The sequence below is a fragment of the Cornus florida genome, unplaced genomic scaffold (assembly GCF_030987335.1).
Source record: "Cornus florida cultivar Cherokee Brave unplaced genomic scaffold, ASM3098733v1 CherokeeBrave_3.0.0_Hap2_Chr03, whole genome shotgun sequence".
Lineage (NCBI taxonomy): Eukaryota > Viridiplantae > Streptophyta > Magnoliopsida > Cornales > Cornaceae > Cornus > Cornus florida.
In genome coordinates this window covers 50,801,417-50,827,602 of record NW_026775573.1, presented here as the reverse complement: position 1 = coordinate 50,827,602, position 26,186 = coordinate 50,801,417, and the positions used below count along the sequence as shown (strand labels likewise).

Genomic DNA, 26,186 nt, shown 5'->3' with positions numbered 1-26,186 from the left:
GAGGAGAAGCGTGCGATGGTGGCAGATTATTTTAGGCTAGAGAATGGGAGAGCTAGTTTGGATGTGAGATTTCGCAGAAATTTTAATGATTGGGAGTTGATGGAGAGTACCGATTTAATGGATTAATTTATAGTAAAGTGGTGGAGGGGGAAGGTAGGGATGAGATGGTGTGGATGGGGGATTCTAGAGGGGTGTTTAAGGTGAGGCTGTTTTATCAAAGTCTTACGAATTCGAAAAGCAACGGTTTCCTTGGAAGGCTGTATGGAGGACTTCAGCTCCACTGGAGGTGGCTTTTTTCACGTGGACAGTGGTGCTTGGTAGCAGTCTTACTCTTGACAATCTCAGAAAAAGACGCCAAATAGCAGTTAATTGGTGTTGCATGTGTAAGAAGGCGGGCGAGTCGGTTAATCATCTCTTGCTGCACTGTAAAGTGGCAGTGGATGTTTGGAGTTTGGTCCTGAATGTTTTTCGGGTAGAATGGGTGGTGTCAAGTAACACGATGGATATGTTAGAGGCTTAGAGAGGGAGACCAATGGGTAGTCGGGTTAGGAAGGCGTGGAGGGTTGCATCTCTTTGTATTTGGTGGGGGCTATGGCACGAGAGGAACAAAAGATCTTTCGAGGGAAAGGAGTCGCCGGTGTGGATTATTAAGGCAAATATTTTGCATTCTCTTTATTCTTGGGTTAATGGGAAAAATTGCCCATATGTGGATAGCTTTTTGGATTTTGTTGACAACTTATCATTGTAATGGCGCATTTTGCGTATTTTGTTTGATTTGTTAAGGGTTCGCTCCCCTCATAGTGCTTTTGTTAATATATCTTTACTTGTCAAAAAAAAAAAAAAAAAAAATCTCCTTTTGACCAATTGTTCGCTTTCCAAGTTAGGCTAGGAGTGGCATCTGATAGGCTTATCCTTATTCTGACTTCAATAGGGTAGTATAATAACTTGCTAGCTCTTAGCATATTAAACTTCTTTTATTAATTATTTCTTAGTTTACTAAAAATAAATAATTGCACTCAAGGATACATGAATAATTAATAAAAGCCCCAAAGGTAATTAATATTGCAAACTAACCCCTCCACGCTAATTATTTTTTTGGATAAATAATTCTATCAATCCAATATACTAATTAATCCATATTTTTGCCATCTAAATTTAAACCCGTTTGATTACATAAATTCTTTTTCAAATAAAATAATATATTTAATAAATAAAGAAATACAAAAACTATTTATTAAATACAACTGACCAGTTTTTTGTGATCAGACAAACCAAACCAAAATATTAATACCACATAAATTCTATCTTGAAAAGTATGTTCAACAGACTTATAATAACACTTACCCAAAATGCCCAAGTGTGTTAACCCGTAGGTTACTCAAGTAAATCAAAGCAAATATTACTATAATTAGCAGTCCATAAATCTCCTAGGATTAAGAGTCCATTTACTTTAGTACGGAGAAGGAAAATTACTCGTGATTCTCAACTGATCCTCGATCCGTTAAGTGTGTCCCACACACCAACACATTGGGTTCATTGAGATAAGCCATACCACTTAGTGTTTCTACAAAGAGGAACCCAATGTATAATACACTCATAAAGTAGAATGCCCAATTCTATTCATTTGAGTGCGAACATTGATAATTATGAACCCCGGTGATATATATCTCCTATGCACAAGCCTACTTCCATGTACACTAAATCATCCCATCATAATAATTAATGTACACCTAGTTCAACTCTTGACCTACTCAGTACAAGCATTCACTAATATTATATGTCAGTATTTATTTAATCTAAATGTCCAATTACAGTCATTGGCTTTGTCGACGCACACAAACCCTAATAATGAAGAGGGCAGTAGAGTTGGGTTTCATCGGAGGATTCAGCGTGGGCAGGGATGCAGCGCATCAGTTGGAGATTTCCCACTTGCTGTTCGCTGATAATACTTTGGTGTTTTGTGATGATGATGTCTCATAACTGAGATACTTGAGGTGTATCTTGATTTGCTTTCAGGCAGTTTCTCACTTGCAAGTTAGCGTGTTGTGCCCTTAGGAGAGGTTCCGGATATTGCTTCTCTTGCGAATATCCTTGGTTGTGGGGTTAGCTCCTTTCCTATCTCTTATTAGGGATTACCCTTGGACTAATCATCAAGAAGAGTGGGTGGTTGGGATCCTGTGGTGGAGAGATTTGAGAGGTTTTTTGGGTGGAAGAAGTAGTATCTTTCGAAGGGTGGGAGGATCACTTTGATAAAGAGCACATTATCGAGCCTTCCTACCTATTTCCTTTCCTTGATTCAGATTCCCTCCTTGATGGCTGAGAGGAAAAAGCGTTTCCAGCGCAACTTTCTAGGGGGCTGTATGGGAAAGAAGTTCAAGTATCATCTTGTTCGTTGGGAGCAGGTGTGTAGGACCGTTTCAGTTAGGTGGTGTGGGTATCAGGAGATTGGTGCCCTTCAATAGGGCTCTCTTAGGCAAGTGGTTGTGGAGATTTGGTGTTGAACACCATAGCCTTTGGAGGAGAGTTATCTTGTGTCATTTTTGGGAGGAGAGAGGCGGCTGGTGCTCTCTCACAGTGTGGATCCCAGGAGGTGTGGGTGTTTAGAAATTCATTCGGAGGGGGTGGGATGCATTTTCTAAACACATCATATTCAAGGCTCGGGATGGTAGGGGTTAACAACTCTTCTACTCTAAAAGCTTAAGCTATTAGAGAGGGTGTAACTTTAATATTTGAATCCTTCAACAAGCCTCCTCACGTGTGGCCTTCTTTTTGGTCCAACATCTGTTTTTAAATTTTTTTAATTAGGGTGACGAGGTTTGAACTCGAGACCTTTGGCTCTGATACTATGCCAGTTTGTGAAGAATGAACCACACTACTTTATTATAGAATAATAACACAAATATAAATAAATACAAGAGTAGACCTACGTTTGGCTAAACTAGGTAACTCTCCTTAGTCTCCTAAATTAAGAGCTAAAAATAAGGATCTAAATTACAATCATATCTGTACAACCTATTTACAGAAAGAATAATAAGTCAACTATTCCAACACTCCCCCTCAAGCTGGTGCAAAGATATTTTGCATCCCAAGCTTGTCAACAATCTGATGAAAAATTCAGCAATTTGTTTAGAGGATGGAACGTATGGAGTGCAAACTTGTCCCGAGTCCAATTTTTCCTTGATGAAATGTCTATCCACTTCCATAAGTTTGGTCTGGTCGTGATGTTCTCCTGCCCACTGCCAAGGATATTTGGGAAGCAGTCACAAGAACCTACTCCAAGGGAGGTTTTGCCTCTCAAATATTTGAACCAAAGTGGCAGATTATCAGAACCCAGCAAGGTTCTTCAACTGTCACAGAGTATTATATAGCTCTTAAAGGGCTATTGACGAAACTGGATTTCTATCAAAATGTAGATATGGAATCAGCTGCAGACACGAAGAAGATGAAAGATATGCTGGAAAAGGAGCGGGTATCTCAGTTGATGGTGGGCCTAAATCCTGAATTCGATCAGGCATGTGGCCAAGTGTTGGGTAAAGATCCGTTTCCCGACCTTGATGAAGCTTTCGCTCATATCCGAGGGGAAGAGAATTGTAAGGAACTAATGGGTGGTAATTCTGGAGGAGGTCCTACTACCGAGAATTCAGCACTTGCAGTGTCCAAACCAGGCTATAATGCAGGAGATAGCAAGAAACCAATAGACAAAGAGAAGATGTGGTGCGACTACTGTCACAAGTCTAGACACACTAGGGCGATGTGCTGGAAGTTACATAGGAATCCTCAAAACCTGAAAAGTCCTGGCAGCAAAGGAGGGAATTATGCAACAAAACCAGGGCAGGCCAATCAAACCACCATGGTGGAAGAAAATCAGTAGACGTCGGGGTTCAACAAGGCTGATATTGAAAGGCTTAGGACACTGCTGAACCAACTTGAGGACATAAACACAACCTCAACTCCAAATTCAGGTTCTTGTCCCATGGTTCAATCATGTACAAAAGCATTAATTTCCTCTAGCAATTATTCTAACACCTGGATCATAGATTCAGGTGCTTCAGACCATATGACAAGCAATTCACTTTATTTTTTTAGTTACTTACCATGCTCAGGAAAACAGAAAATAAAAGTGGCTGATGGTTATCATCTGTAGCCAGTCAAGGAACTGTGAAAATTTCACCCACCTTGTCCTTAAATTCGGTTCTTCATGTCCCAAACTTGAATTACAATCTGTTATCTATTGGAAAGATCACGAAGGATTTGAATATGGTAAGCTGAGAGATGCACTTTACTACTTGGAGACCGAGTGGAGGAGTGATAGTCAAAGGTCTCAAGGCTTGGTTTCAGCCCACAAAACCAATTCTAATCAGATTTTCCTTTGGCACAACCTCTTAGGACACCCACCATTTCTATTGTTCTGAGACTACTTAAATTCTGACTTGGAAACTTATACCAAAACTGATTCACTATTAATTTACTCTCTCCCCCCTCTTCCCTCTCTCCTCCTTTTTACTGATGGGGTGTATTATGATGCTTAACTTCCAATGCATGTCTAGAAGTAGTTTATCATTATCACTTATTGACTATTGCATTGATAAAATTGGCTTGGTTCTTGGTATGCTTACATTTTATTAACAAAATAATGCTCCATTTCAGTATCGCCCCCCCCCCCCCCCCCCCTTCTCTCTCTCTCTCTCACTCACACACACACACACACACACACACAACCGGTTGTTGAAGTGATGTTCTCTTGTCACTTGATTTACTCGTTAGTTGCTTGATTAAAATTAATTAATAAAATTATAGAGTTTTTGTTTAATATGTGAATGCTTTACCGATTATTTGAAATTTTGTTACTTATAAAAAAAATACTTTAAATTTTGTTGACATGCAGTTGCCACCTCACGAACCTGCAGTGGTTAGAAAAGCTGTTAATCATTTCTTACAGGTGCTGGTTTCAATTGTCTAAGATGTCTCAAATTTAGAATTTGCTTATATACAATCTGATCTTGTAATTTATCTCTCTGCTGTCCAAGTCTATTAGAATACACACACACACACACACACACACACACACATATGGCATGTTATTTCTTACTTATCAGAGGCCTTTTAGGAGTTTTTTCATTAGAATATTGATGTACTTGAAGGGTTTCAATAAGTTTTAAGGTTTAGGAATTGAATTTGAGCTTATCTTTTATGTTGGCATTTTAATTTTAGAAGGGAATTTTGATTTTTTATTTTAATGCCTACAAAATTAGTGGTATTCAGTTTTTAAAGGGCCCGAGCTCTCTACCTCTCCCAATCTCTCACTTTTCTCATGCCTCATCCATATCTCTATCTCTTTAATCTTATGTTCAAGAGGTATGGAAGTCTACTCATGTGCCCTTCCTTTTCAATTTCTCTTCCCTCCGGGATGACTGGTGAGCAAGGGTGTTCGCTTGCGAAGCTGGCTAACAAAAGCTTCCTTCACCTTTGTAAGCTATCTTTGAAAGCTAAGCCTTGTTCTCTGGCCATTACCGTAGGACGGGAGTTTTTATTTACACCCATCATGTTTTCAAATAAATTGCAACATCTTTACTTGATTACCATATATTTATTGATATACACTTTTTCACCCTTTTGGTATAACCTTTTCTTGATACTATATTGTTTGGTCTTTTCATACGAAAATTTTGCTTGTGATGCTGGCTAACAAAGTCTTCATTCACCTTTATAACCTATTTTCTTAAGCTAAGCCTAGTTCTCCAGGCATTACAGTAGGACATGGATTTTTTAGAAAATTTTAAGCATGAGAATGCATAAATTTTTAGTGCAACCACTTTGTGCAAATATTGTCAATGGTTAGGTTTGTTTGCAGTCTACCATTTTCAGCACCTTCAACTAATGAGGACCACATTAAATAACCCTTTAGGAAGTTGAAAGGTCTTTTGGAATGGAATTTGGGGCTTATAATTGCCAAAAAGAAAAAACTGAATGAAAAGCATTTGGGGCTTATTTTTTATTCTGGGCATTTTTATTTTAGAAGGGAGTTTTGGTGTTTAGGGCCTTCTAACGCCTACAAACTCAATCATATTGACTCTTTAAGGTGCTTGAGCTCTATACTCTCTCAATCCTCGCTTTTGTCAACCCTCTCATTGCCATCTCTATCTTCTCTTCTTTTCTCTTTTATTTTTGAATTTTTTTTTTCGTCATCTCTTGTGAGCGAGAGGCTTAGAAGACGTTTCTGTGCCCTCCCTAACCTATCTTCCTCTTTCTTCATCCATCGACATATTGCCTTGTCTTTTTCTTTCTTTTTTAGCTCTCTCGTGACAATATTTTTATTGATATGGTATATTTTAGTCATCATTCTCAAGTCAATTTCTTTCTTCATCTGTTGAAAACTAACTGCCAATGTGAGGAAGTGAACATCAAAGGTTAGGGATAGATTCTGTATAATCTCTGTTAGAATAGTTATATGTAAATAGGTATCTATGATGGGATCATATTGTAATTAGACATTGGATTTGTGGCCATTATGTAAATAGACCTTTCTTGTATTGTATATATATATGCTGTACTATGTGTAAGGGTTTGGAATATATGAAAATGAGAAAAACAGTGAGGGCTGCGCCTCTTTCATCCTCTCTCTCTCTCTCAGCCATCCTCTCTCTCTCTCTCTCTAATCTATAAAATTGACATGGTATCAGAGCGTAGATCCGGCTATTGAAGTCGCTACCGCGGTGGTAGGGTGTGTACTAGCTTGTGAAGGGAACGCTGTTCATCGTCGATCCGGCCTCTGTTGGACGACTTCGCCGTTCGCTGTTCGCTGACGCCGGTGGCTGTCGTGAGTGTGGTTCCTTGCTGCAGTCGAGATTTGTGGTTGGGGCTTCGCCTTGTGTTGGTGAGGATCTCGTTGTTGATGGCAGTAGGTTTTAGCTCTTGCCGGCGTTGATTGAGAAGGAGAAGGGTAGTGTTTGGTTGCAGGCGCAAGGCTATCCCGATCCAGGTTCACCTAAACCCGTTTTTCAGATCCGGTCCAGATCCGACCAGTTGTCAGATCCGACCCAGATCTAGTGACCCGTTTTCAGATCCGACCCAAATCCGACGACCTATTTTAGATCCGATCCGTGTTCATATTCGGCTCAGATCCGACCCGTTTTCAGATTCGGCTCAGATCCGAGTCTGGTTCGACCCTTTCTTCCTATTCCGGCAGTTTCTTCTATTTTTTTTTTTTTTTTGTTTCTGTTTCGCTCGGGACAGATTCGGCAGCAGTGACTTCAACTTGGGCCAGATAAGTTTTTTTTCTTCTCTGGTCAATTTACATATACATTTGAGACATGGAGTTGGATTCTTCAACTGTTTCTTCTGAGTCTACTGAAATAAAACTCCTGCAACACATGTTGATCGTGTCGGGCTGCAAATTACAACTATGAAATTGAGTAATTCAAATTACTTACTTTGGGCTCAAGCAGTGAAGACATATTTAGGCGCCCGACAAAAGCTGAAGTTTATTACACAAGCTCCTCCACCTCAAACATCCACAACATATGATGATTGGGAAGCTGATAACTATATGGTTATGTCCTGGTTGTGGAATAGTATGGAACCTACTATTGCATCTACTTTTACGTTTCTCACCACTGCAAAGGGAATATGGGATGCAGTTAAAGAAACCTACTCTATGGACACAAATGTCTCTCGCATATATTGCCTATATGAGAAGATGTTCCATTCTCGTCAATCTGATCCCTCTGCTCAAGGCATCAGTGAGTATTACAGTACTTTCAAAAACTTGCTAGATAAGGTGAATCAGTACCATCCCTTAACTACTGATCTTGACGTTCTCAAGAGACAATGTGAGGAATTTTCAGTTTCTATTTTTCTTGCTGGTTTGCACCCTAGCCTTCAAAATATTCGAGATCACATCCTTGCTGGTGATGGAGGAGTCCCATCTCTGGGTAACATTTATGCCAGATTGCTTCGTGTTTCAGAACAATCACATGGGACGTCCACAGTGAAAGAAAATTCAGCTATGATGGTTCATTCTATCTCTCCACAGTCCTCTAAAGGCCGTGATGCTCCCAATAACAACAGAGGGTATGGAGGAATTTCGAGTGGTTCTCGTGGTGGTTGTGGTGGCCGTGATAGAGGTCGCAGTCGCCGTGGTCGTGGACGTACTGATACTCGCTACTGCAGCCACTGTAGGGGTACTAACCACTCTGTTGAGCATTGTTGGGCTCTCCATGGGAAACCAGCATGGGCAAATCAAGTAGTGGCTTCTTCTGATAGTGCTGGGTCTTATCCCCCTCCTGACCACCACCACCCATCTGCTCCAAACTCTGTATTGCCATCATCTGCACCTACTAGTGATAGTGCGATACTCTCCCGAGCTGAGTTCAGTGCCTTGGTTAACCGGACACATCCCCACTCTACTGATATGGTTAACTTTGCGCAATCAGGTATTATCGCATGCTTGTCCGATTTACAGACTTCAGCCTCCCCTTGGGTTATTGACTCTGGGGTGTCTACCCATCTCACAGGTGATGAATCTCTATTTTCTACCTTTCAGAAGTCTCGTTTCCCCTCTTTTGTTACTTTGGCTGATGGTAGAACATGTTCCATTATTGGCCAGGGAACAATAAAACTAACCCCATCCATTTCTTTATCTTCTGTGCAATTGGTCCCAAAATTTCCTTTTAATTTATTATCTGTCAGTAAACTGACTCAGGCACTCAATTGTTTTGTCGCATTTTATCCTTCGTTTTGTGTCTTTCAGGATCTCAACACGAAGAAGACGATTGGTGGGGGCACTAACAGAAATGGCTTATACTATCTGGATTGCACACCTTCCACTAGTGCTGTTGCTTTACATTCCCAGATGTCTGTATACCAGTGGCATTATCGGTTACGTCATCCCTCGTTGCGATACTTGAAGTCTGTATTACCTTTCCTTGAGTCGGTGTCTACTTTAAATTGTGAGTCGTGTCAGTTGGGGAAGCACCATAGAGTGTCTTTTCCTCCTCGTATTGTTAATCATCGGTCTTCTTTATTTGAATTGGTGCATACAGACATTTGGGGTCCTACTCGTCAACCTAGTCAATCAGGTTTTTCTTATTTTGTTACCTTTGTTGATGACTATTCCAGGATGACTTGGTTGTTTTTAATAAAAGACCGTTCTGAACTTTTTTCCATATTTCAATTATTTTTAAAAGAAATTGAAGTTCAATTTGGTTGTGTTATACGAACTCTACAATCTGATAATGCTATGGAATATGTCAAAGGTGCAATTTCTACCTTTTGTGACTCTCGTGGCATCTTGCACCAACCTTCTTGTTCTTATACTCCCCAACAAAATGGTGTAGCCGAACGGAAAAATAGGCATTTAATTGAAATAGCTCGGACATTGATGATTCATATGCATCTTCCAAAGGCATTTTGGGGAGATGCTGTTTTAACTGCTTGTTTTTTAATTAATCGAATGCCATCTTCTGTTCTTAATTGGAAATGTCCTTATTCCCTTGTTTTCCCTACCCGGCCGTTATTCGCATTACCGCCTCGTGTTTTTGGGTGTGTGTGCTTTGCTCACGTATTACGCCCTGGCACTAATAAATTGTCTCCTCGTGCCATTAAGTGTCTTTATTGGGTACTCTCGGACTCAAATGGGTTATAAATGTTGGGATCCTAGCACTCGTCGTGTTTTTGTGTGCATGGACGTTACCTTCTTTGAGGACACTCCTTATTTTTCTTCACCTGGTTCGTCCTTAGATACCGAGTTGTTGCTTCCATTGCCTGTTGTGTCACCCTCATCTGCTGATGTTCCACCACCTCAAGTGCCATCACCACCTGAAGTGCCACTGCCACTTCAAGTGTATACTTGACGATCAAAGGTAGCAACAACCCCCCCCCCCCCCCCCCCCCCCCCCCCCCCCCCCCCCAAATTGTCTACTTCTATTGAGGCTCCTGTTGCTACTGATGATCTTCCTATTGCCTTACGCAAAGGTATTCGATCTTGTGTTACCGCACATCTTATTTCTAACTTTGTCTCATATAATCATGTTTCACCCACTTTCTCTTATTTTTTATCCACACTGTCTGCTACACTTGTTCCCAAGACTTTGCAGGATGCTCTTTCTCATCCTGGTTGGCGACAAGCCATGATCGAAAAAATGGATGCTCTTCATCATAATGGGACATGGGATCTTGTTCCCTTACCTCCTGGTTCCATACCGGTTGGTTGTAAGTGGGTCTACACTGTCAAATATCTCCATGATGGTTCTATTGAGCGTTTGAAAGCTCGTCTTGTTGCAAAGGGGTACACCCAGACTTATGGTGTTGATTATGATGAAACTTTTTCCCCTGTTGCAAAGATCTCTTCTATACGGGTCCTTATTTCCATTGCTGCCAATCGTAACTGGCCGTTGTTTCAATTAGATGTGAAAAATGCTTTCTTACATGGCGACTTAGTTGAAGAGGTTTATATGGAGCAACCACCTGGGTTTGTTGCTCAGGGGGAGTATCGTCATACCGTTTGTCGCCTTCGGAAGGCCTTGTATGGATTAAAGCAATCTCCAAGGGCTTGGTTTGGAAAGTTCTTTGTGGCAGCATTAGCATTTGGTCTTAAGAGATGTCAGACAGACCATTCGGTGTTTCACCAGCACACTAAAGCTGGTTTCATTTTCCTTGTGGTATATGTGGATGACATTGTGATCACAGGTGATGATTCTGAAGGTATTGTAAAATTGAAGTTGTTTCTACAAAATCAATTTCACACTAAAGACCTGGGTCAACTCAGGTATTTCTTGGGTATTGAAGTTGCTAGATCCAAGGAAGGTATAAGTTTATCTTAAAGGAAATATGTGTTGGATTTATTAGAAGAAACAGGTATGTTGGGTGGTCGTCCTATTGATACTCTTATGGATCCAAATACAAAACTCTTGTCAGATGAGGGTGATCTATTTGATGATCCTGGCAGATATCGACGGCTTGTTGGGAAATTAATTTATCTCACTATCACTCGACCGGATATCTCATATGCAGTTAGTTTTGTAAGTCAATTCATGGGATCTCCTAGGATGTCACATTGGAATGCAGTTCTTCGAATTATCAGATACCTCAAGCAAGCTCCTGGCTTTGGGTTGCTATATAAACCAAATGGACATCTTAGGGTAGAAGGTTTCATTGATCCTGACTGGGCTGGTTCTCCCTCAGATAGGAGATCTACTATAGGCTACTGCACATTTGTTGGTGGAAATCTTGTTACATGGAAAAGTAAAAGCAAACAGTGGTAGCACGGTCTAGCGCTGAAGCAGAGTACAGGGCGATGGCTCATACCTCTAGTGAGTTAATGTGGATACAACACTTTCTTGAGGAACTTGAGTTAATAGTCAAGACTCCTATTCCATTGTTCTGTGATAACCAAGCAATTGTTCATATTGCATCCAATCCAGTATTTCATGAAACCAAGCATATTGAAGTTGACTGTCACTTCACCCACGAAAAAATATTGAGCGGGAACATCTCTACACCATTTGTGAAGTCTGAAGATCAATTAGCTGATACGTTTACTAAGGCTCTTAGTCATAATCGGTTAAAAGCAATTTGTTCCAAGCTGGGATTATATGATATATATTCTCCAGCTTGAGGGGGAGTGTTAGAATAGTTATATGTAAATAGGTATTTATGTTGGGATCATATTGTAATTAGACATAGGATTTGTGGCCATTATGTACATAGGCCTTTCTTGTATTGTATATATATATATGCTGTACTATGTGTAAGGGTTTGGAATATATGAAAATGAGGAAAACAGTGAGGGCTGCGCCTCTTTCATCCTCTCTCTCTCTCAGCCATCCTCTCTCTCTCTCTCTAATCTATAAAACTGACAATCTCCTTTTTTTGTTTAATGTTGAAAGGAAAATTTACTGGCACACTTGAAGTTGGTTACAAGTTTGGTCAAAGTTATTAAGTGATTCCTTAGGTTTCATTGTTGTCCAAAAAAAAGTTAACAATTTTATCCACATGGTTGCTCTAATTATCATAAATCTTGAAGCAATATCATAATTTCTTAGTAAACTAATTAGTACTTAAAAGTTCATACTTCTGTTGGGTTATGCTAGTTATACGCTGTTTCTCATTTTGTTGCATTTTTAATTAGTTGTTGCATCAAAAGGAGAACAACCCGAGATTTTGAACCAACTCAATCTTGTCATGGTTTTGGCTCATTCTATGATAAACTGATGATGTGTTGGCTGAACAGAGATTGGCTGCAAGACATAATACAATTGAATTTATTATGTTCAAATTGCTTTTAAGAATTTGGGTTGAAACTTAGTTTTGATTCATTGTCCTGAAACCTGGGTCAATCTGCATACCTAAAATTTTACATATAATTTAGTTTTACCTCTCTCATACCCATCTCATAACTTCATGCTGAGATCCTCACATTTCTAGTTCTGGTTTTGCATCACAAGAATGAAGGTGATATAATGGTGATTGATGTTCGATCTGTTCCAGCTAATTTTCACGCAAGATATAAAGCTCAAGAGCGCACGTAAGTATCAACATTCAAATTATGGGAATACAAATTACAACTATAACTGAAATATGTATCATCTGTATAAAATTTCTAATGGTAGAGTTGCTGTTCTTTTAAACAATTATTTTATAACATTCTATATCTTATTTTATGGTTTGTTAAAAGCAAGACTATCACATCTAGACGCTATTCTGCATAGAATGTTCATATCTACTAGAAAGAATTGCTTTAGTGTGATAATTCTGGCTGTATAACCTTCTAGTGTTTGACATCAATGATCATACAGAAGTTAAGGTTTTAAAGTTTGGATTAAATGCTACATGCATTCACTGGTTGACCTCCCCATGCCCATAATTTCTCAACTCTCAGCTTATTTCTGATATTTTGATTTTGCATTTGCTTTCATTTTAAATGTTTCTTAAATATATAGTGTAACAAATTTCCTTTAGGTACTTCTATCGCTTGCTGTCTGGGCCAGAGCCTTTGATAATCTATGAGAAAGACCGGGCTTGGCATGTACCCGAGGAGCTGGATCTTCTAGCTATGCAGGTTGGTTAGCTGTTTTCAACTATTATATTTTTTCCAAGTTTACTTTAATGCTTTATTGATCTTACAAAAAAATAAAATTAATAGTTAGCTGATTATTATCCAGAAAGCATGCAAAGTTCTTGTTGGACACCACGATTTCAGTTCCTTCAGGGCAGCTTCTTGCGAGGTAGTTGTTCATCTCCTGGATGGTTAAAATTACTTATGTTATTGTTGTTTATGGATGTAGAGAAACATAATTATTTTTCAAATGCATGCAACATGATGCTTCATTTGATTATTTTCTAGTTTTCTGAGTCTTGTAAAGTTTGTTTTTCAAAAATTTTGCATGGAACATTTTGGTTTAATTTTAATTCCATTAAAGCGTATTTGGCCATCTCTATTTTATGTTTTTAGAGATATTCATTAACGTTATTACTGGGAGTAAATTCAGGGATTTGATCTGTATTGGGAGTATCTTTAGGGGTTTGATTTGATTTGATCTTAATTTGATCTGATCCGATGTTATTTTCATAATCTGCCTAATTAGAGGCATAAGATCAGTGATTTTATTTACTTTCCACTTATGTAATACTCAGTGTGTAATATAAATTAGGAGTATGGCTAATGATAATTTGTGGCTTATAATAGCCTTTCACATTCAACTTGGTATTAGAGCCAAGTTCACAACCAACCCCACCCCTGCTTCACATCCTCTTGGTTCATCCTCAACTCTTTCTGTCTCCATTAAATTTCAGTCACCAACAACTATACCTCACCCAAGCATACCAAATCCCTTCGGGGGTATTCTTTTTTCCCTTAATTGCTTCATGCGATAGAGGGCCTCTCTCTAAACCAATGACCGGCTCGGTCATTATGTGCCATTGACGAATCGCCCGGCCTGTTTTCATGCTTTGTTGCTTCCACAAAGTTTAGTACATGCGATTGACGAATTATCTGGCTTACTTTCACTCTTGCAGATAGAGTAGCTCAGTTGGAAGACTTCGATATCCCATGCAGTTTGCTGGACAGGTCTTTTCTAACCATTGAGACCTACAGACTGATATTTTTTTTTTTTGGCGGCCTGCACATAGGACTGTTCTAGGCCTTGTGACTTGTGGATAGCAGTGCTTGCGATCTTCGATTTGGTGGGAATCTGCAACATGGTATGGCATCTGTTGAGATTAAGGATAACATATCATATGGCATAGTTCCCAAGCCCAAAAGGATCACTATAGCTTTATTAGATGGAAATGTTTTTTCGTCTTGGGCAACATCAGTTAGACTCTATTTAGTGAGTCGTGGTAAAACTGGATATCTATTGGGCATTGTTAAAAAGCCATTACCTACTGAACCCACATTTAGTCAGGGGGACATTGATAATTGATTAATTGTACCATTCTTGGGTGGTTATTCAACTCTATGAAGGAGCGCATTTATAATATGTTCATGTATCACGAAGCTGTACACCCTTTATGGACTGCCCTTACTAAGACTTATGCCCATGCCTGTAATGATGCCCGGATCTATGAGTTGCACCCGAAAGACTACAAATTTTATTATGGCGATGAGAGGCATCACTCTTATCAATTCCTTTTGGGACTTCGTCCAAAGTCCATTCGCACTCAAATTCTGAACACTACACCACTACCCCCTCTTTTTGAGGCCTTTGCTATTATTGATGGGGATGATCATCGATGCCAAGTTACATCTTCGATAGCTCCTGTTGCACTTCCTACGCCCGACACTCATGACAGTAGCCGTTACTTCTTGATTGTCTGGCACTCGTGGTCGTGGTCGTGGCAGTAGTAATCATGGACGGGGGAGTTCCACCATCTATGCACACTGTGGGAAGACTGGTCGTGCTAAGTTCCGGTGCTTCCAACTCTACCCACTCCTCAGAGCTAGCAACACTATAACAAATTCTTCTTCTACTGCTATCTCCGAGTCTACTGATGAGCTAACTGCTCCTCTGCCTGGATGTATTGATATGTGTCAGTTGTATACACAAATTGTGTAACGGGCTTCACCCCACCAGACACAATATTGCCTGCTTTTGGCTCCAACGGACCAGAGACTTCCCAGGAGGTCACCTATCCTGGTACTACTCCAGGTTAAGCACGATTAACTCTATAGTTCTGATAGGTTCACGGCTATTACGGCTTTAAAATGCATTGTGTCATGGAAGGATTATGAACCTACATATAGCACTTCACTCTTCCACACTAAGGCAATGTGGGAATTGTGAGCACACGTAGTTCGTACCAGTGCTTTGCCTCTCACAGGCCTGCTCCCAACCACTGAGCCTCACAATTTGTTTGCAGATATGATAGCTATGATTCGATAGCCACGAATCATGGAGTTTGACTTTATTTATGCATATGTCTGGCCATAGATTATGTTGTGGTTTGATTTAATTTTATTACTTGTAATATGAGCATGTGCTCTTTTTCTCTATAAATACTAGAGTTGTGAGTGATTTAATCTTATTCAAGCCTTTACACAATTCTCTCATTTTTCTTTTTCTTTTTGGTATCAGAGCCAGGGTGGTCTAACTACAATGAGGGCATTGCAAGTTCGGCACCACCCATTCGTAAATAATCTGAGGAGACATTGTTAATGATTTGTGGTCTAGGGAGACATTTTTTATTCTTCCTTCTACATATTTTAAACATGTGTATGAAGGAAAATGGTCTGAGGAGACATTTTTTGGTTGTTTATGGTCTCAAAACACATGGTTGGTTATATATGGTGTGAGGAGACATTGATTGTTTATGGTCTGAGGACACACTTTGATTTGTTGATTGGTACTTCATTTGAGAGAAAATCATCTCTAGTCATATTTGCTCTTAGACATTTCTGCAAAGGGCATTAGCAGGATTGTGTTTGAGGATGCATTGAATAAGTTGGGCATTTCAGATATCCACGCACCAACTTGAGGGGAAGTGTTAGCAGATATGATAGCCATAATTTATGGAATGACATATTGTAGTAATAGAGATTTGATAGCCACGAATCATGGAGTTTGACTTTATTTACGCGCATAGTTGTTAAAGGCGCGCCTGGGGCGTGAGGTGTATCAAGGTGCACCTTTTGCGCCTGGGCTATTGACTTCAATAAGGTGCGCGAAGCACAACAAAAGCGCGCCTGATTGAAGTGTCATTTGTTTTTTAATTTCCCAACTTGCTTGTTTGGTTTTTGTATGTATCTTCTAGCACTCAAATTCTATTGCAGTGGAAGTTTACTAACAATGAAATTGTATAAAAGTGGAAGTTTACTAGTTTACTAGTTTACTAACAATGAAATTCTATAAAAGTGGAAGTTTACTAACAATGTAATTTTGTAACAGTAAAGTTTACTAACAATGAAATTCTATAAAAGTGAAAGTTTACTAACAGTGATTTTATAACAAAGAAAGTTTAGTAATAGTTAAATACTATAAAAGTGAGAGTTTACTAACAGTAATATTCTGTAAAAGTGAAAGTTCAGGTTAAGCACACTTAACTTCGGAGTTCTGATAGGTTCACAGCCATCATGGCTTTAAAAAGCGTTATATCATAGAAAGATGATGAACCTACATATAACACTTCACTCTTTCACACCTAGGTGATGTGGAAATTGTGAGCACATGTAGCTCGCACCACCCATCGAGCCTCCCAAATTAAATCTATTAACCGAGATCATTTATCACAGAGAGCTCTCCCTTCAGCTACGTTTGTTGCAGCTCACTTAGGTACCCCTTCAGCTACATCTGTGGCAACTCACCCAGGTACCCCATCTAAATTGCATGCCTCTCAGTCTAGTATTGTTTCTCCAACTTGGGTCATTGATTCTAGTGCTTCCGATCACATTACTGGTGAGTCTCGGGTATTTTTCAGACATGTAAGCATCCTCTGGGCAGGTACGCCTTGCCGATGATTCTTTTACACCGATCATTAGTAAGGGTACTGTCCCTTTATCACCTGATTTATCTTTACAATCTATTCTTCATACATCTAACCTTTCCCTTAACTTATTATCTGTTAGCCGCTTAACTCGTTATTTGGCCTGCTCAGACTTCTTTCCTGATCACTGTGTTTTTCACAAAGAGGATTTTTGGCAGGGGGTTATGAGAGGGATGTGTTGTATATCTTTGGTACATCTTCAATACTTGCACATGCTTTCGTATTACGTGACCATGGAAGATATTCTTTTACAACCTAGACATTTGATTTATGGCATGCTCATTTAGTACATGCTAATTTTCAGCATTTAGTATCTTTATTTCCTGCATTGCAAACTGCTTGTAAAACCCATCCGTTTCGGTGCGTTTTGTGTGAGCTCTCTAAACACACACGCACCTCTTATATTTTGCGCATGCATCATAGTCCGTGTTTATTTAATCTTATTCATTCGGATGTTTGGGACCTTCCCCTGTTACTTCTTAGTCTAGTGATAAATATTATGTGAGTTTTATTGTGATTACTCTCGTTGTACTTGGGTTTATTTACTTAAATCATGCTCTGGGGTATTAGGTAGTTTTATTTCTTTCTTGCAAATGATTAAAACCCAATTTAATACTATTGTTAAAACCTCCAGTCAGATAATGGGGAAGAGTATATCTCTGATGGCATTCGGTCTCACCTTAATCAACTGGGTATTCTTCGTAAGTTGACATGCCCTTGTACACCGGAACAAAATGGGTGGCGGAACGTAAAAACCGTCATCTCATGAGTGTTGTCCGGTACCTCTTACGTGGTATGCAGGTTCCTTAGTCTTATTGGAGTTTATGGCAGTTCTCACTGCAGCTTTTTTGATTAACCGAACCCCTAGTCGTGCTTTAGGGGGTAAGGTTCCATTGCATTTTTGGTGACCAGATAGTACCCTTTTCCCTATCACTCCTCGTGTTTTCGGGTGTTCTTATTTTGTTCCGGACTGACGTCCTACTCGTACGAAGCTTGATGACAAAGCTATTCGTTGCATTTTCTTAGGTTATTCGACTATGTTGAAAGGGTATCGCTGCCATTATCCTAGCACTTGTCGAATATTTCACTCTCTTCTTGATGTCACTTTTTTCGAAGATGTTTCATTCTTTGGCACATCCGTTTTATAGGGTTCATCTTCTTCTATGTCTCCGATCAGTCCTCCGGTGACTTCCTCACCTCCGGCTTGACCTGCACCAATTTTTTCTTCTGCATCCTGCCTAAGACTCATCCTGAAATTCGCGTATACACTCGTCGCCCATGAGTTAATAATACAATAATACAATGGGATGGAGAAGCTACAGGAGTAGGTGAGTGGAGAACAAGTCAACCCTATTAAACCCTAATATACAATGTAATCTAACTGTACAGGTGTAAGTGTGACACTGTGACATCTAATAATACACATACACGTGTGACAACTCATACTATATTGTACAACAGATAATAGACAAGTTCTAGAAGAATGTGCCCTCCAAAAGGGGTCAATTTGATACGTTAGACGCAATTTTAGGAAGATATGGAACTTCCTTGGACTATTTCTATCTGAAAGGTAATCTTACTTATTAAAAAATATATAAAATAAAATATATCTGAAGGGTGAGTTATCAGCTTTATCTCACTGGGCCCTTTTTTTTTTTTTTTAGTGATAAGTAAATATTAATCTTCAAAATGAGAACGCATCCCTCAAAAGCTATACAAGGCCAAATAGGGCCTCTAAACCGTAAACGAACCCAAAAGATCTACAAACTCCTATATGGATTTATAATTTCTTCCTAGAACCCAACAAAAAAGGGTGCTAATAATGGAGAACTTCAAAGACACAATAGGATTCTCCTTTCCTTTGAAAGATCTCCTATTTCTCTCAAGCCATAAGCACCACCAAACACATAAAGGTATAACCCTTAAGAAATCACGGACTTGAACCCTCACTATACAACCTCTCCAAGCCTCTGGAAGACTTGGGCATAATCCACTTGATGAACCAAGAAGGGGAGGGGGTGAATTGGTTCTTCCACTTTTTTAAACTTTTAATCACTTTTCTCAACCAAATAAACCACCGCAGCTTGTTAAGAATGCACACAAATATCACAAGGTAATGAAACCCTAATCTGTCACAGGTATTTGATAGTATTCCACAGTCACAGTGACACACAGATTTTACAAGGAAAACCCCTCTCAATAGGGATCAAAAACCTTGGTTCTTGGGTACACACCCAATGTAAATCCCCTTGTTGTGTTGCAAGTTGATACACACTCAGTTGTCTCACACTCTGCCACACCTTAGCTCACACAATGTGCACACAGAACTCCCCCTGTCCTAAGCACCCCTACTTGGACCAAATAAGCTCTCGCAGCTCTTCAAATACATTATAAAAGATGTATAACAAATATACTATGGCTATTACACAAGATCAGAGGGAATATAGAGCTCAAAGTATCAAACAGTACTAGTACTCAACAAGTTTCTTCAGAATCTGAGGTCTGAGATGTCAAAATAGAATGCAGCACCAATACAGACCTGAACATGGTTCCCACAGCCTTGATTTAACAAAATGCACTTGCTCTGATGTTAACCATGATGAGTATGTCAAGGTTTATCAATATTAACACACATACAGGCTTGGTTTCTGCAGAAAACCCTAACTGTTAAGGTATATAAGGCCAAATCCAGAAATAACCCTTTCTTTGTGTGAAACTCAACTTGAACAGTCTCAAATCAACTATATAAACTTGCTCAGATTATATACGTGATGTTCACAGCAAGATATCAACATGAATGAAAAATCATGTATATAATCTGAAGGGCTTATAGCAGAAAAATCAACTGAATGATGGAATACAATAGTAATGGACCTGTGAGCACACACCCTAGATAAAGGCTGGGACCAACACCACTTAAACCCAAACAATCCCAGCAGCAAAATCTAACAATCCCGTGCCACTGGGCAATGCAAAAGAAGGTTATCAACCGTTTCCTCATCATTCTTGCACATATAGCACCAATTAGCCACAATTTGCCGCCTCCTCCTAAGGTTTGGGTCAAGATCTTCCCCAAGATGGATGTCCATGCAAAAACTACCAATTCGAGAGGAGCCTTCAAACCCCAAATATCCCGAAAGGAGGGGCCCGGTGTATCCGAAAGACACCTATATAGAGACCTTACATCAAAGCGACCCTGAGAAGAGGGAAGGCACACCCAAGAGTCAGAAAGATCTCCCACAATCTCCTGGCGATACAAAAACTCCAAAAAATCAGTAGCATCCTCAAGCTCCCAGTCCTGAAAATGCCTCGAGAAACGAACATCCCATACCATTCTCCTACAATCAAGATGATAGCAGTCGACCACTAGAGCCTGACGATCAGAGGCAATCCGAAAGAGTCTTGGGAAAGTGAGCGCAAGAGAACGGTCACCACACCACAATGTCGTGTCCTCCAAAAGCGGATTTCTCTACCATCCCTAACTTGAAAGCTAATATGTTTGGAAAATTCTTCCCACCCCTTCCAAATAAATTTCCAGGCCCCAACTCCACTCGGAAGTCTCACCTGGGCCTCAAATACATATTTGGTTTCGGTCTTATGGCCAAGTTGTTCAGCTTAGTGAAACTGATCCTGCTATATTGGGTTTGGCTTGGTCAACTACTGATATAATTCCTTTAATTTCATATTGTGAAATTGACATGTTGCAGCCACAACTCTATATGATAGAAACCTACTTCTGCCCACATATGCAATGTTGTGAGCTTTTTTTGCAAGTGCTGATTGAGCAAATTTGTCATTGTTTTGGTTTATATATTACAGTGATTAGACGTCATCAACACCTTTCAGATCTATATTAGGGTTAACAAATTTTAGCCTTGAGTTCAAGGAAAAAAAAAAAAAACCGGTGTGGTAGTGCAAGTTGCCTTTGAATGGTGTAGCAGTTGGGGTGAACTTGTTGAAAGGGAAAAAAAATGCTATGGTTCATGTTTCTTAATGGTGGGCATCGCATGAAAGACAGGAGTTTCTCTGGATATGTAGAAGGTTCCCTAGTTAAGGAAGTCTTTATAAGGGAGAGGTGGTCTTTGGATATTTATAGCATTATTATTATCATAGCTATAGTGACTTGTTCAATTCTGTAGTCTGCAAGCGTTTATTTCATCTAAAGAAGCGTGCAATAACCTCTTACAATATCATACTCCATTTCTGTTGTAGACATGAAGCTTAATTTTGCCTTTTGTTGTATAAATTCACATTGATGTAGTTCGCATGGTCACAGTTGAACTCAATAAAATATCTTAAACCATAAGCAAGAGTTCCATTGACATAATAAATCATTGTCATTATCATCCTCCTTATCTTAATACCATATGAATGGGATTGGCTACATGAATTTTCTTTCCCCATTATTTTCTATTATATGCAACTCACCTATAACATTTAACTTTTCAAAATGATTTCATCCCTTGTTAATAGGGTTGCAAACTAGCCCAGCCGAGCCTTGGAGTGTTTGTGCTAGGCTTGTCAAAGCCATGGGGATACTTGAGCTCGGCTCAATCTTGATCAAGCTTTGACTGCCCATGATCAAGTTCATCTCTTCAGTGCTCAAGTGAGCTCGAGCTGGCTCGGCTCGGCTGCTCATTTATTCACATGGCCTGGGTTGTTGCTAATGTAGCAGGGTAAGGTGGTGGCTTACGCATCCCGACAGCTTAAGCCACATGTGTAGAACTACCCTACACATTATTTGGAGTTAGCAGCCGTTGTCCTTGCATTGAAGATATGGAGGCACTATTTGTACGATGAGATGTTTTAGGACACCTCAATGCAAGGACAATGGCTGCTAACTCCATTATTTGTACGGCAAGAAGGTGTCGTCAAACTTCTCTCCATACAATAAGTCCTTCACAACTTCAATGGAAGGCCAACGGCTGCTAACTCAAAATCATGCATAGGATAGTTTTACTCAAGTTGCTTAAGCTGTTGGGATGCGTAAGCCACCACCTTATCCTATTGCATTACTACACAACCCAGGCCCTGGTGCGGTGCATCAGTATAGATAATAAAACTCTCATCACTGATGGGAATAATGAGAACAAGTGTCGTGGTCAACCTAGATGTAAACTCATTAAATGCTCGCTCACAACTGTCCTTTCATACAAACTTTTGTGTCAACCGACTTAATGGTGCTACAATCTTCGAGAAACCCTAACAAATTGTTGATAATATCCGGCCAGACAAAAGAAATTCCAAATCTTAGTGACTTTCCAATTCAACATGGCTTCTGCATTGGCAAGATCCACTGACGCTACACTACTCGAGGTCACATGTCCCAAGAATTGAATTTGTTCCTGTCAAAACTCACATTTCTAATATCTGGCGTAAAGCCGATGTTCACGCAATGTCTCTAGTGTTATCTCCAAGTGCTGCTCATATTTATCTAAAGTCTTGGAGTAGATCAGGATATCATTTACAAACGCCACCACAAACTGATATAGGAATGACCGAAACACCCTATTCATCAGTTTCATGAATGCAGTTGGGGCATTTGGTAGGCCAAAAGGCATGACTAGAAACTTGTACAGACCATAACGAGTCCTAAATGCTGGCTTAAGGATATCCTCCTCCCTAACCCTCAACTGGTAATACTCTGTTCTCAAATCAATCTTAGAGAACAATTGTGCTCCTCGGAGATGGTCAAACATATCATTGATGTGAGGCAAAGGATACTTATTCCTGATTGTCACCTTATTCAATCCAGGATTGTCAATGCATAATCAGTGTGACCCATCCTTTACAAACAAAATAGGCGTAACCCAAGGTGATGACTATGTCTGATGACACCCCGAATAACTCCTAAATTTGACTTTTCAGTCCTTTAACTCCATAGGAGTCACCCTTGAAATTTGTGAGGTAACAAGCACAAGATTGATACAGAAGTCAACCCACCCTCCTTGGGGGCAATCCTGGTATCACCTGGAACATGTCTACATACTGAGAGACCACAAGCCAGTGAAAATACCATGGCCTTCCCTTGCTCCTACCCACGTTCTAACCAGGTGGCAGATAGTTCATGCAGGGTTTGTGCTAGTCTCTGGCCATGTGTCATCTCCCTCTGCAATTGTAGCAATGCCCCACAAATCGATTAGGCTCCACTCATTGGGTTGGTTCGGCTGGCACAATGGCTGTAGTGTGCTCTGAGTCAACTGAGCGCTGTCGTTTTTCTGGCCTCTGAAAGTTATTCCCTCTGTACCAATGCTGACCATGCTCCTCTGACTCTGTCAGAACTATCTTCCTGTTTTGTCTGAGAACTACTATTCCCTTTGCCTCTCTGTTCAAGTTTCTGGTCCCTCTGCCTCTGATAATTTAGCTAGTCCTGCTCAACTGCCATCACGCGCTCTACAACAGCTGAGTAAATGGTCAACCACTGACTAACCACCATCTCCCTAATGTTAGGAATCAACCTTGCTCCAACTTCTTAACTCGGTTGATCTCATCTCACCATATATGGGGCAAATCGAGAGAGCTCTGTGAACTTGGCCTCGTACTGGCTGACAGTAATGAAACCCTACCACCATGTACTTTTTTTTTATTTTTTTTTATAGGCTTCTTTCTCACAGCACATAGGAAGTACTTATTGTAAAATCTGTTTTTGATCTCCTCCCAGTTCATGTTGGCGACATCCCCACTAGTCCTAATCATTGATTGCCACCATCAGCTCGCATCACCAGACAAAAAGAAAGCAGCTATCCTCCTCTTTTGCACCTCAGTCCACTTCTCACACCAAGTGGATCTGCAGCCCCCGTAAAATCAATTGTCCCCAATCTCCTCTTCTCTCTAATAAGAGATGACATGGGTGATGGGACCCTGTCCCCATCAGGATTAGGCATCAAAGAGCCTCCTCCATCTCACCAATCCCACAACCTGCTTCGCCACAACCAGCGCCAACACGTCCACCACCTCCTTTACCCTGCATCTACCAACTCCAGATGTCTTGTTTCAATAAGTAATCACATTATCATTAGCCTTAATAATCATACTTAAATTGGAGCATGGTAAGAAAGCAGATAATTAATGCATATCACAGATTCTTATCTTAATTAACACTTAAATTCTGTACTTATTCTACTTTCTTTAGCCAGTTAACCCTTAAGCCTATGCTCCGATTTTGTCTGTTTTGCACCCTCTTTGCGCTCACGATTTGATAAATGCGTCTACATAGGTAGGAGGCATCCCCCTATACTTGCCAGGAACTTTTTCCCCCAACGATATAGGGAAAAGAAATCCAAATGGATATAATATATATATATATATATATATATATATATATATGTAAATTCTTGATAATCAGATAATGATAATTTATTTGAATTTGTGAAAAAAAGGAAGGAAAAAAAAAAAAAAAAATTTGATCATCTCAACCTCCCAACAATTACGTAATGTTCATATATTTAGTTATATAAACCCCATGTCCATGAAACCTTTCAAAGCTCTGACACCACTAGTTTTTTTTGTTAAAAATTTATTTGGTACCCCTGATATGTATCTTTAGGGTGAGGGACTGGCTATGATAACTCTGTGCATTAGCGGCAATTGCCTAGTGATTTTTGGGTTCAGAGTCTGTAGTAGCATGGTAAGGTTGTTCCTTTCATAGCAAGTGGGTTATGAGCTCAGAACCAGTGTTTCATGATTTTTTCCATCTGGGTTTTCCTTATAAAAATTGTCTCTTTGTTCTTGCTTATTTAATCTTAATTTTGCTTTCTTTGTGTGATTGTGTATGATAATTGTTCAATGTAAGCATTAAATTAAGGGGACTATTCATCCGCCTAGATCCATTTCACTCAAATTTTGAATTAGATATCTGTTAACTACCATCTACTCTAAAAGCTTAAGCTGTTAGAGAGGGTGTAACTTAAATATATAAATCCTTCAACACGTGTGGCCTCTTTTGGGTCCAACATATGTTTTTCAATTTTTTTTAATTAGGGTGACGGTGAGGTTTGAACTCAAAACATTTGGCTCTGATGCCATGTTAACAACCCATCTACTCTAACAGCCCAATAACCCAACTCTCTAACAATATCATATCACATTGCATGACTCATAAATTTACCAGTGCATAAATGCATTTTTTTCTTCCAAAAAAACTTGTATTTACAAATCTAAAATAACTTTTAACTTTTCGGAAGTTCCCAAAACATCCAAAAACACTTCAAGCTTGTATAACCATCCACCTAGGCCTAAGGCAATGCAATTAACTAACCTACGTAGATTCTAAGCCCTAGGTCTCACCTACGTTATCCTAAGCTGTGATTGAAACAGATGAAGTAGCGATCTTGTTCTTCAAGCCAATTCTGTTTTTATTTCCCAATTTTCACTTGATCTTGTTGCCTCCTTCACAAAGCCTCTCTAAACCCCAACAGTAATGATTTTTTTTCAACAGCTGTAGTTCTCATCTACCTAAATATACTTTCAGGATTTTTGTGAAAAAAATTATGAAGCAATATGATAAAAAGGCCATTACCTTATATCAGTTGCTGTTATGGTGTTGGGAGGGACGGATTGGGTATGGACCTAACCTTTGGCATTCAAATGCTATGTGGCTGCCTTCCCACATTCTCACAATTGGCTGCCCAAGATTTACCACTGCACCGAGCACCCCTTCTAAAGCAATATAGTAATATTAAAATTTTGTATTTCGGGTATTACTGTAAAATTTGATTAATAAACCTGACTTAACAAGATTATGCTACTGTCTGCTGGCTTTGATGTTTGGCTTAAACTTGTACAGCGAATCTTCTTGCAATGTAGGAGTTATGACACTGCAATTCTTTGTGGTTAACAGGCAAAGTCACCTATCAGAACTTTAGATGAACTCAATGTTACTGAGGTAGTTTCAACTCCATATTTTCCATCATTCGCAGAGAGGGAACAAAGCAGTTATGCTGGAGGTCCTTTTGCAAGCTATAACAAGGTAAAGACTGATCTGCCTCGCAATTCCTCAATTTCCGATCAAGATAAGGTAGATGGCTCAAATGGGGAAACAACTCGAGGATTTGGCACAAGGAGAAGATACCGTTGCTATGTGGTAACTGTGAGAGCACGCTCCTTTTTGTACCATCAGGTTGGTCTTATGCTTCTTCCCCATCTAATCCTGTTTATATCTTATGCCGTCTACATTTTGGTTTTCAAAGTCACTGTTCAGGTAAATTTAC

The 26,186-nt window shown here is 39.6% G+C and overlaps 1 protein-coding gene across 2 annotated transcripts in view; it reads left to right on the top strand.

Annotated features, from left to right (window-relative positions):
- The window catches only part of LOC132300496 (uncharacterized), a 70,431-nt gene that overhangs the window by 36,725 nt on the left and 7,520 nt on the right, over window positions 1-26,186 (top strand). The window contains exons 4-8 of one of the 2 annotated variants that reach the window (XM_059797598.1): window positions 4,886-4,939; window positions 12,444-12,523; window positions 12,958-13,057; window positions 13,161-13,223; window positions 25,817-26,095. In XM_059797598.1, the coding sequence (XP_059653581.1) occupies window positions 4,886-4,939; window positions 12,444-12,523; window positions 12,958-13,057; window positions 13,161-13,223; window positions 25,817-26,095 (576 nt within the window). The remainder of the gene's footprint in view (window positions 1-4,885; window positions 4,940-12,443; window positions 12,524-12,957; window positions 13,058-13,160; window positions 13,224-25,816; window positions 26,096-26,186) is intronic. The other variant, XM_059797599.1, reaches the window with a different exon arrangement.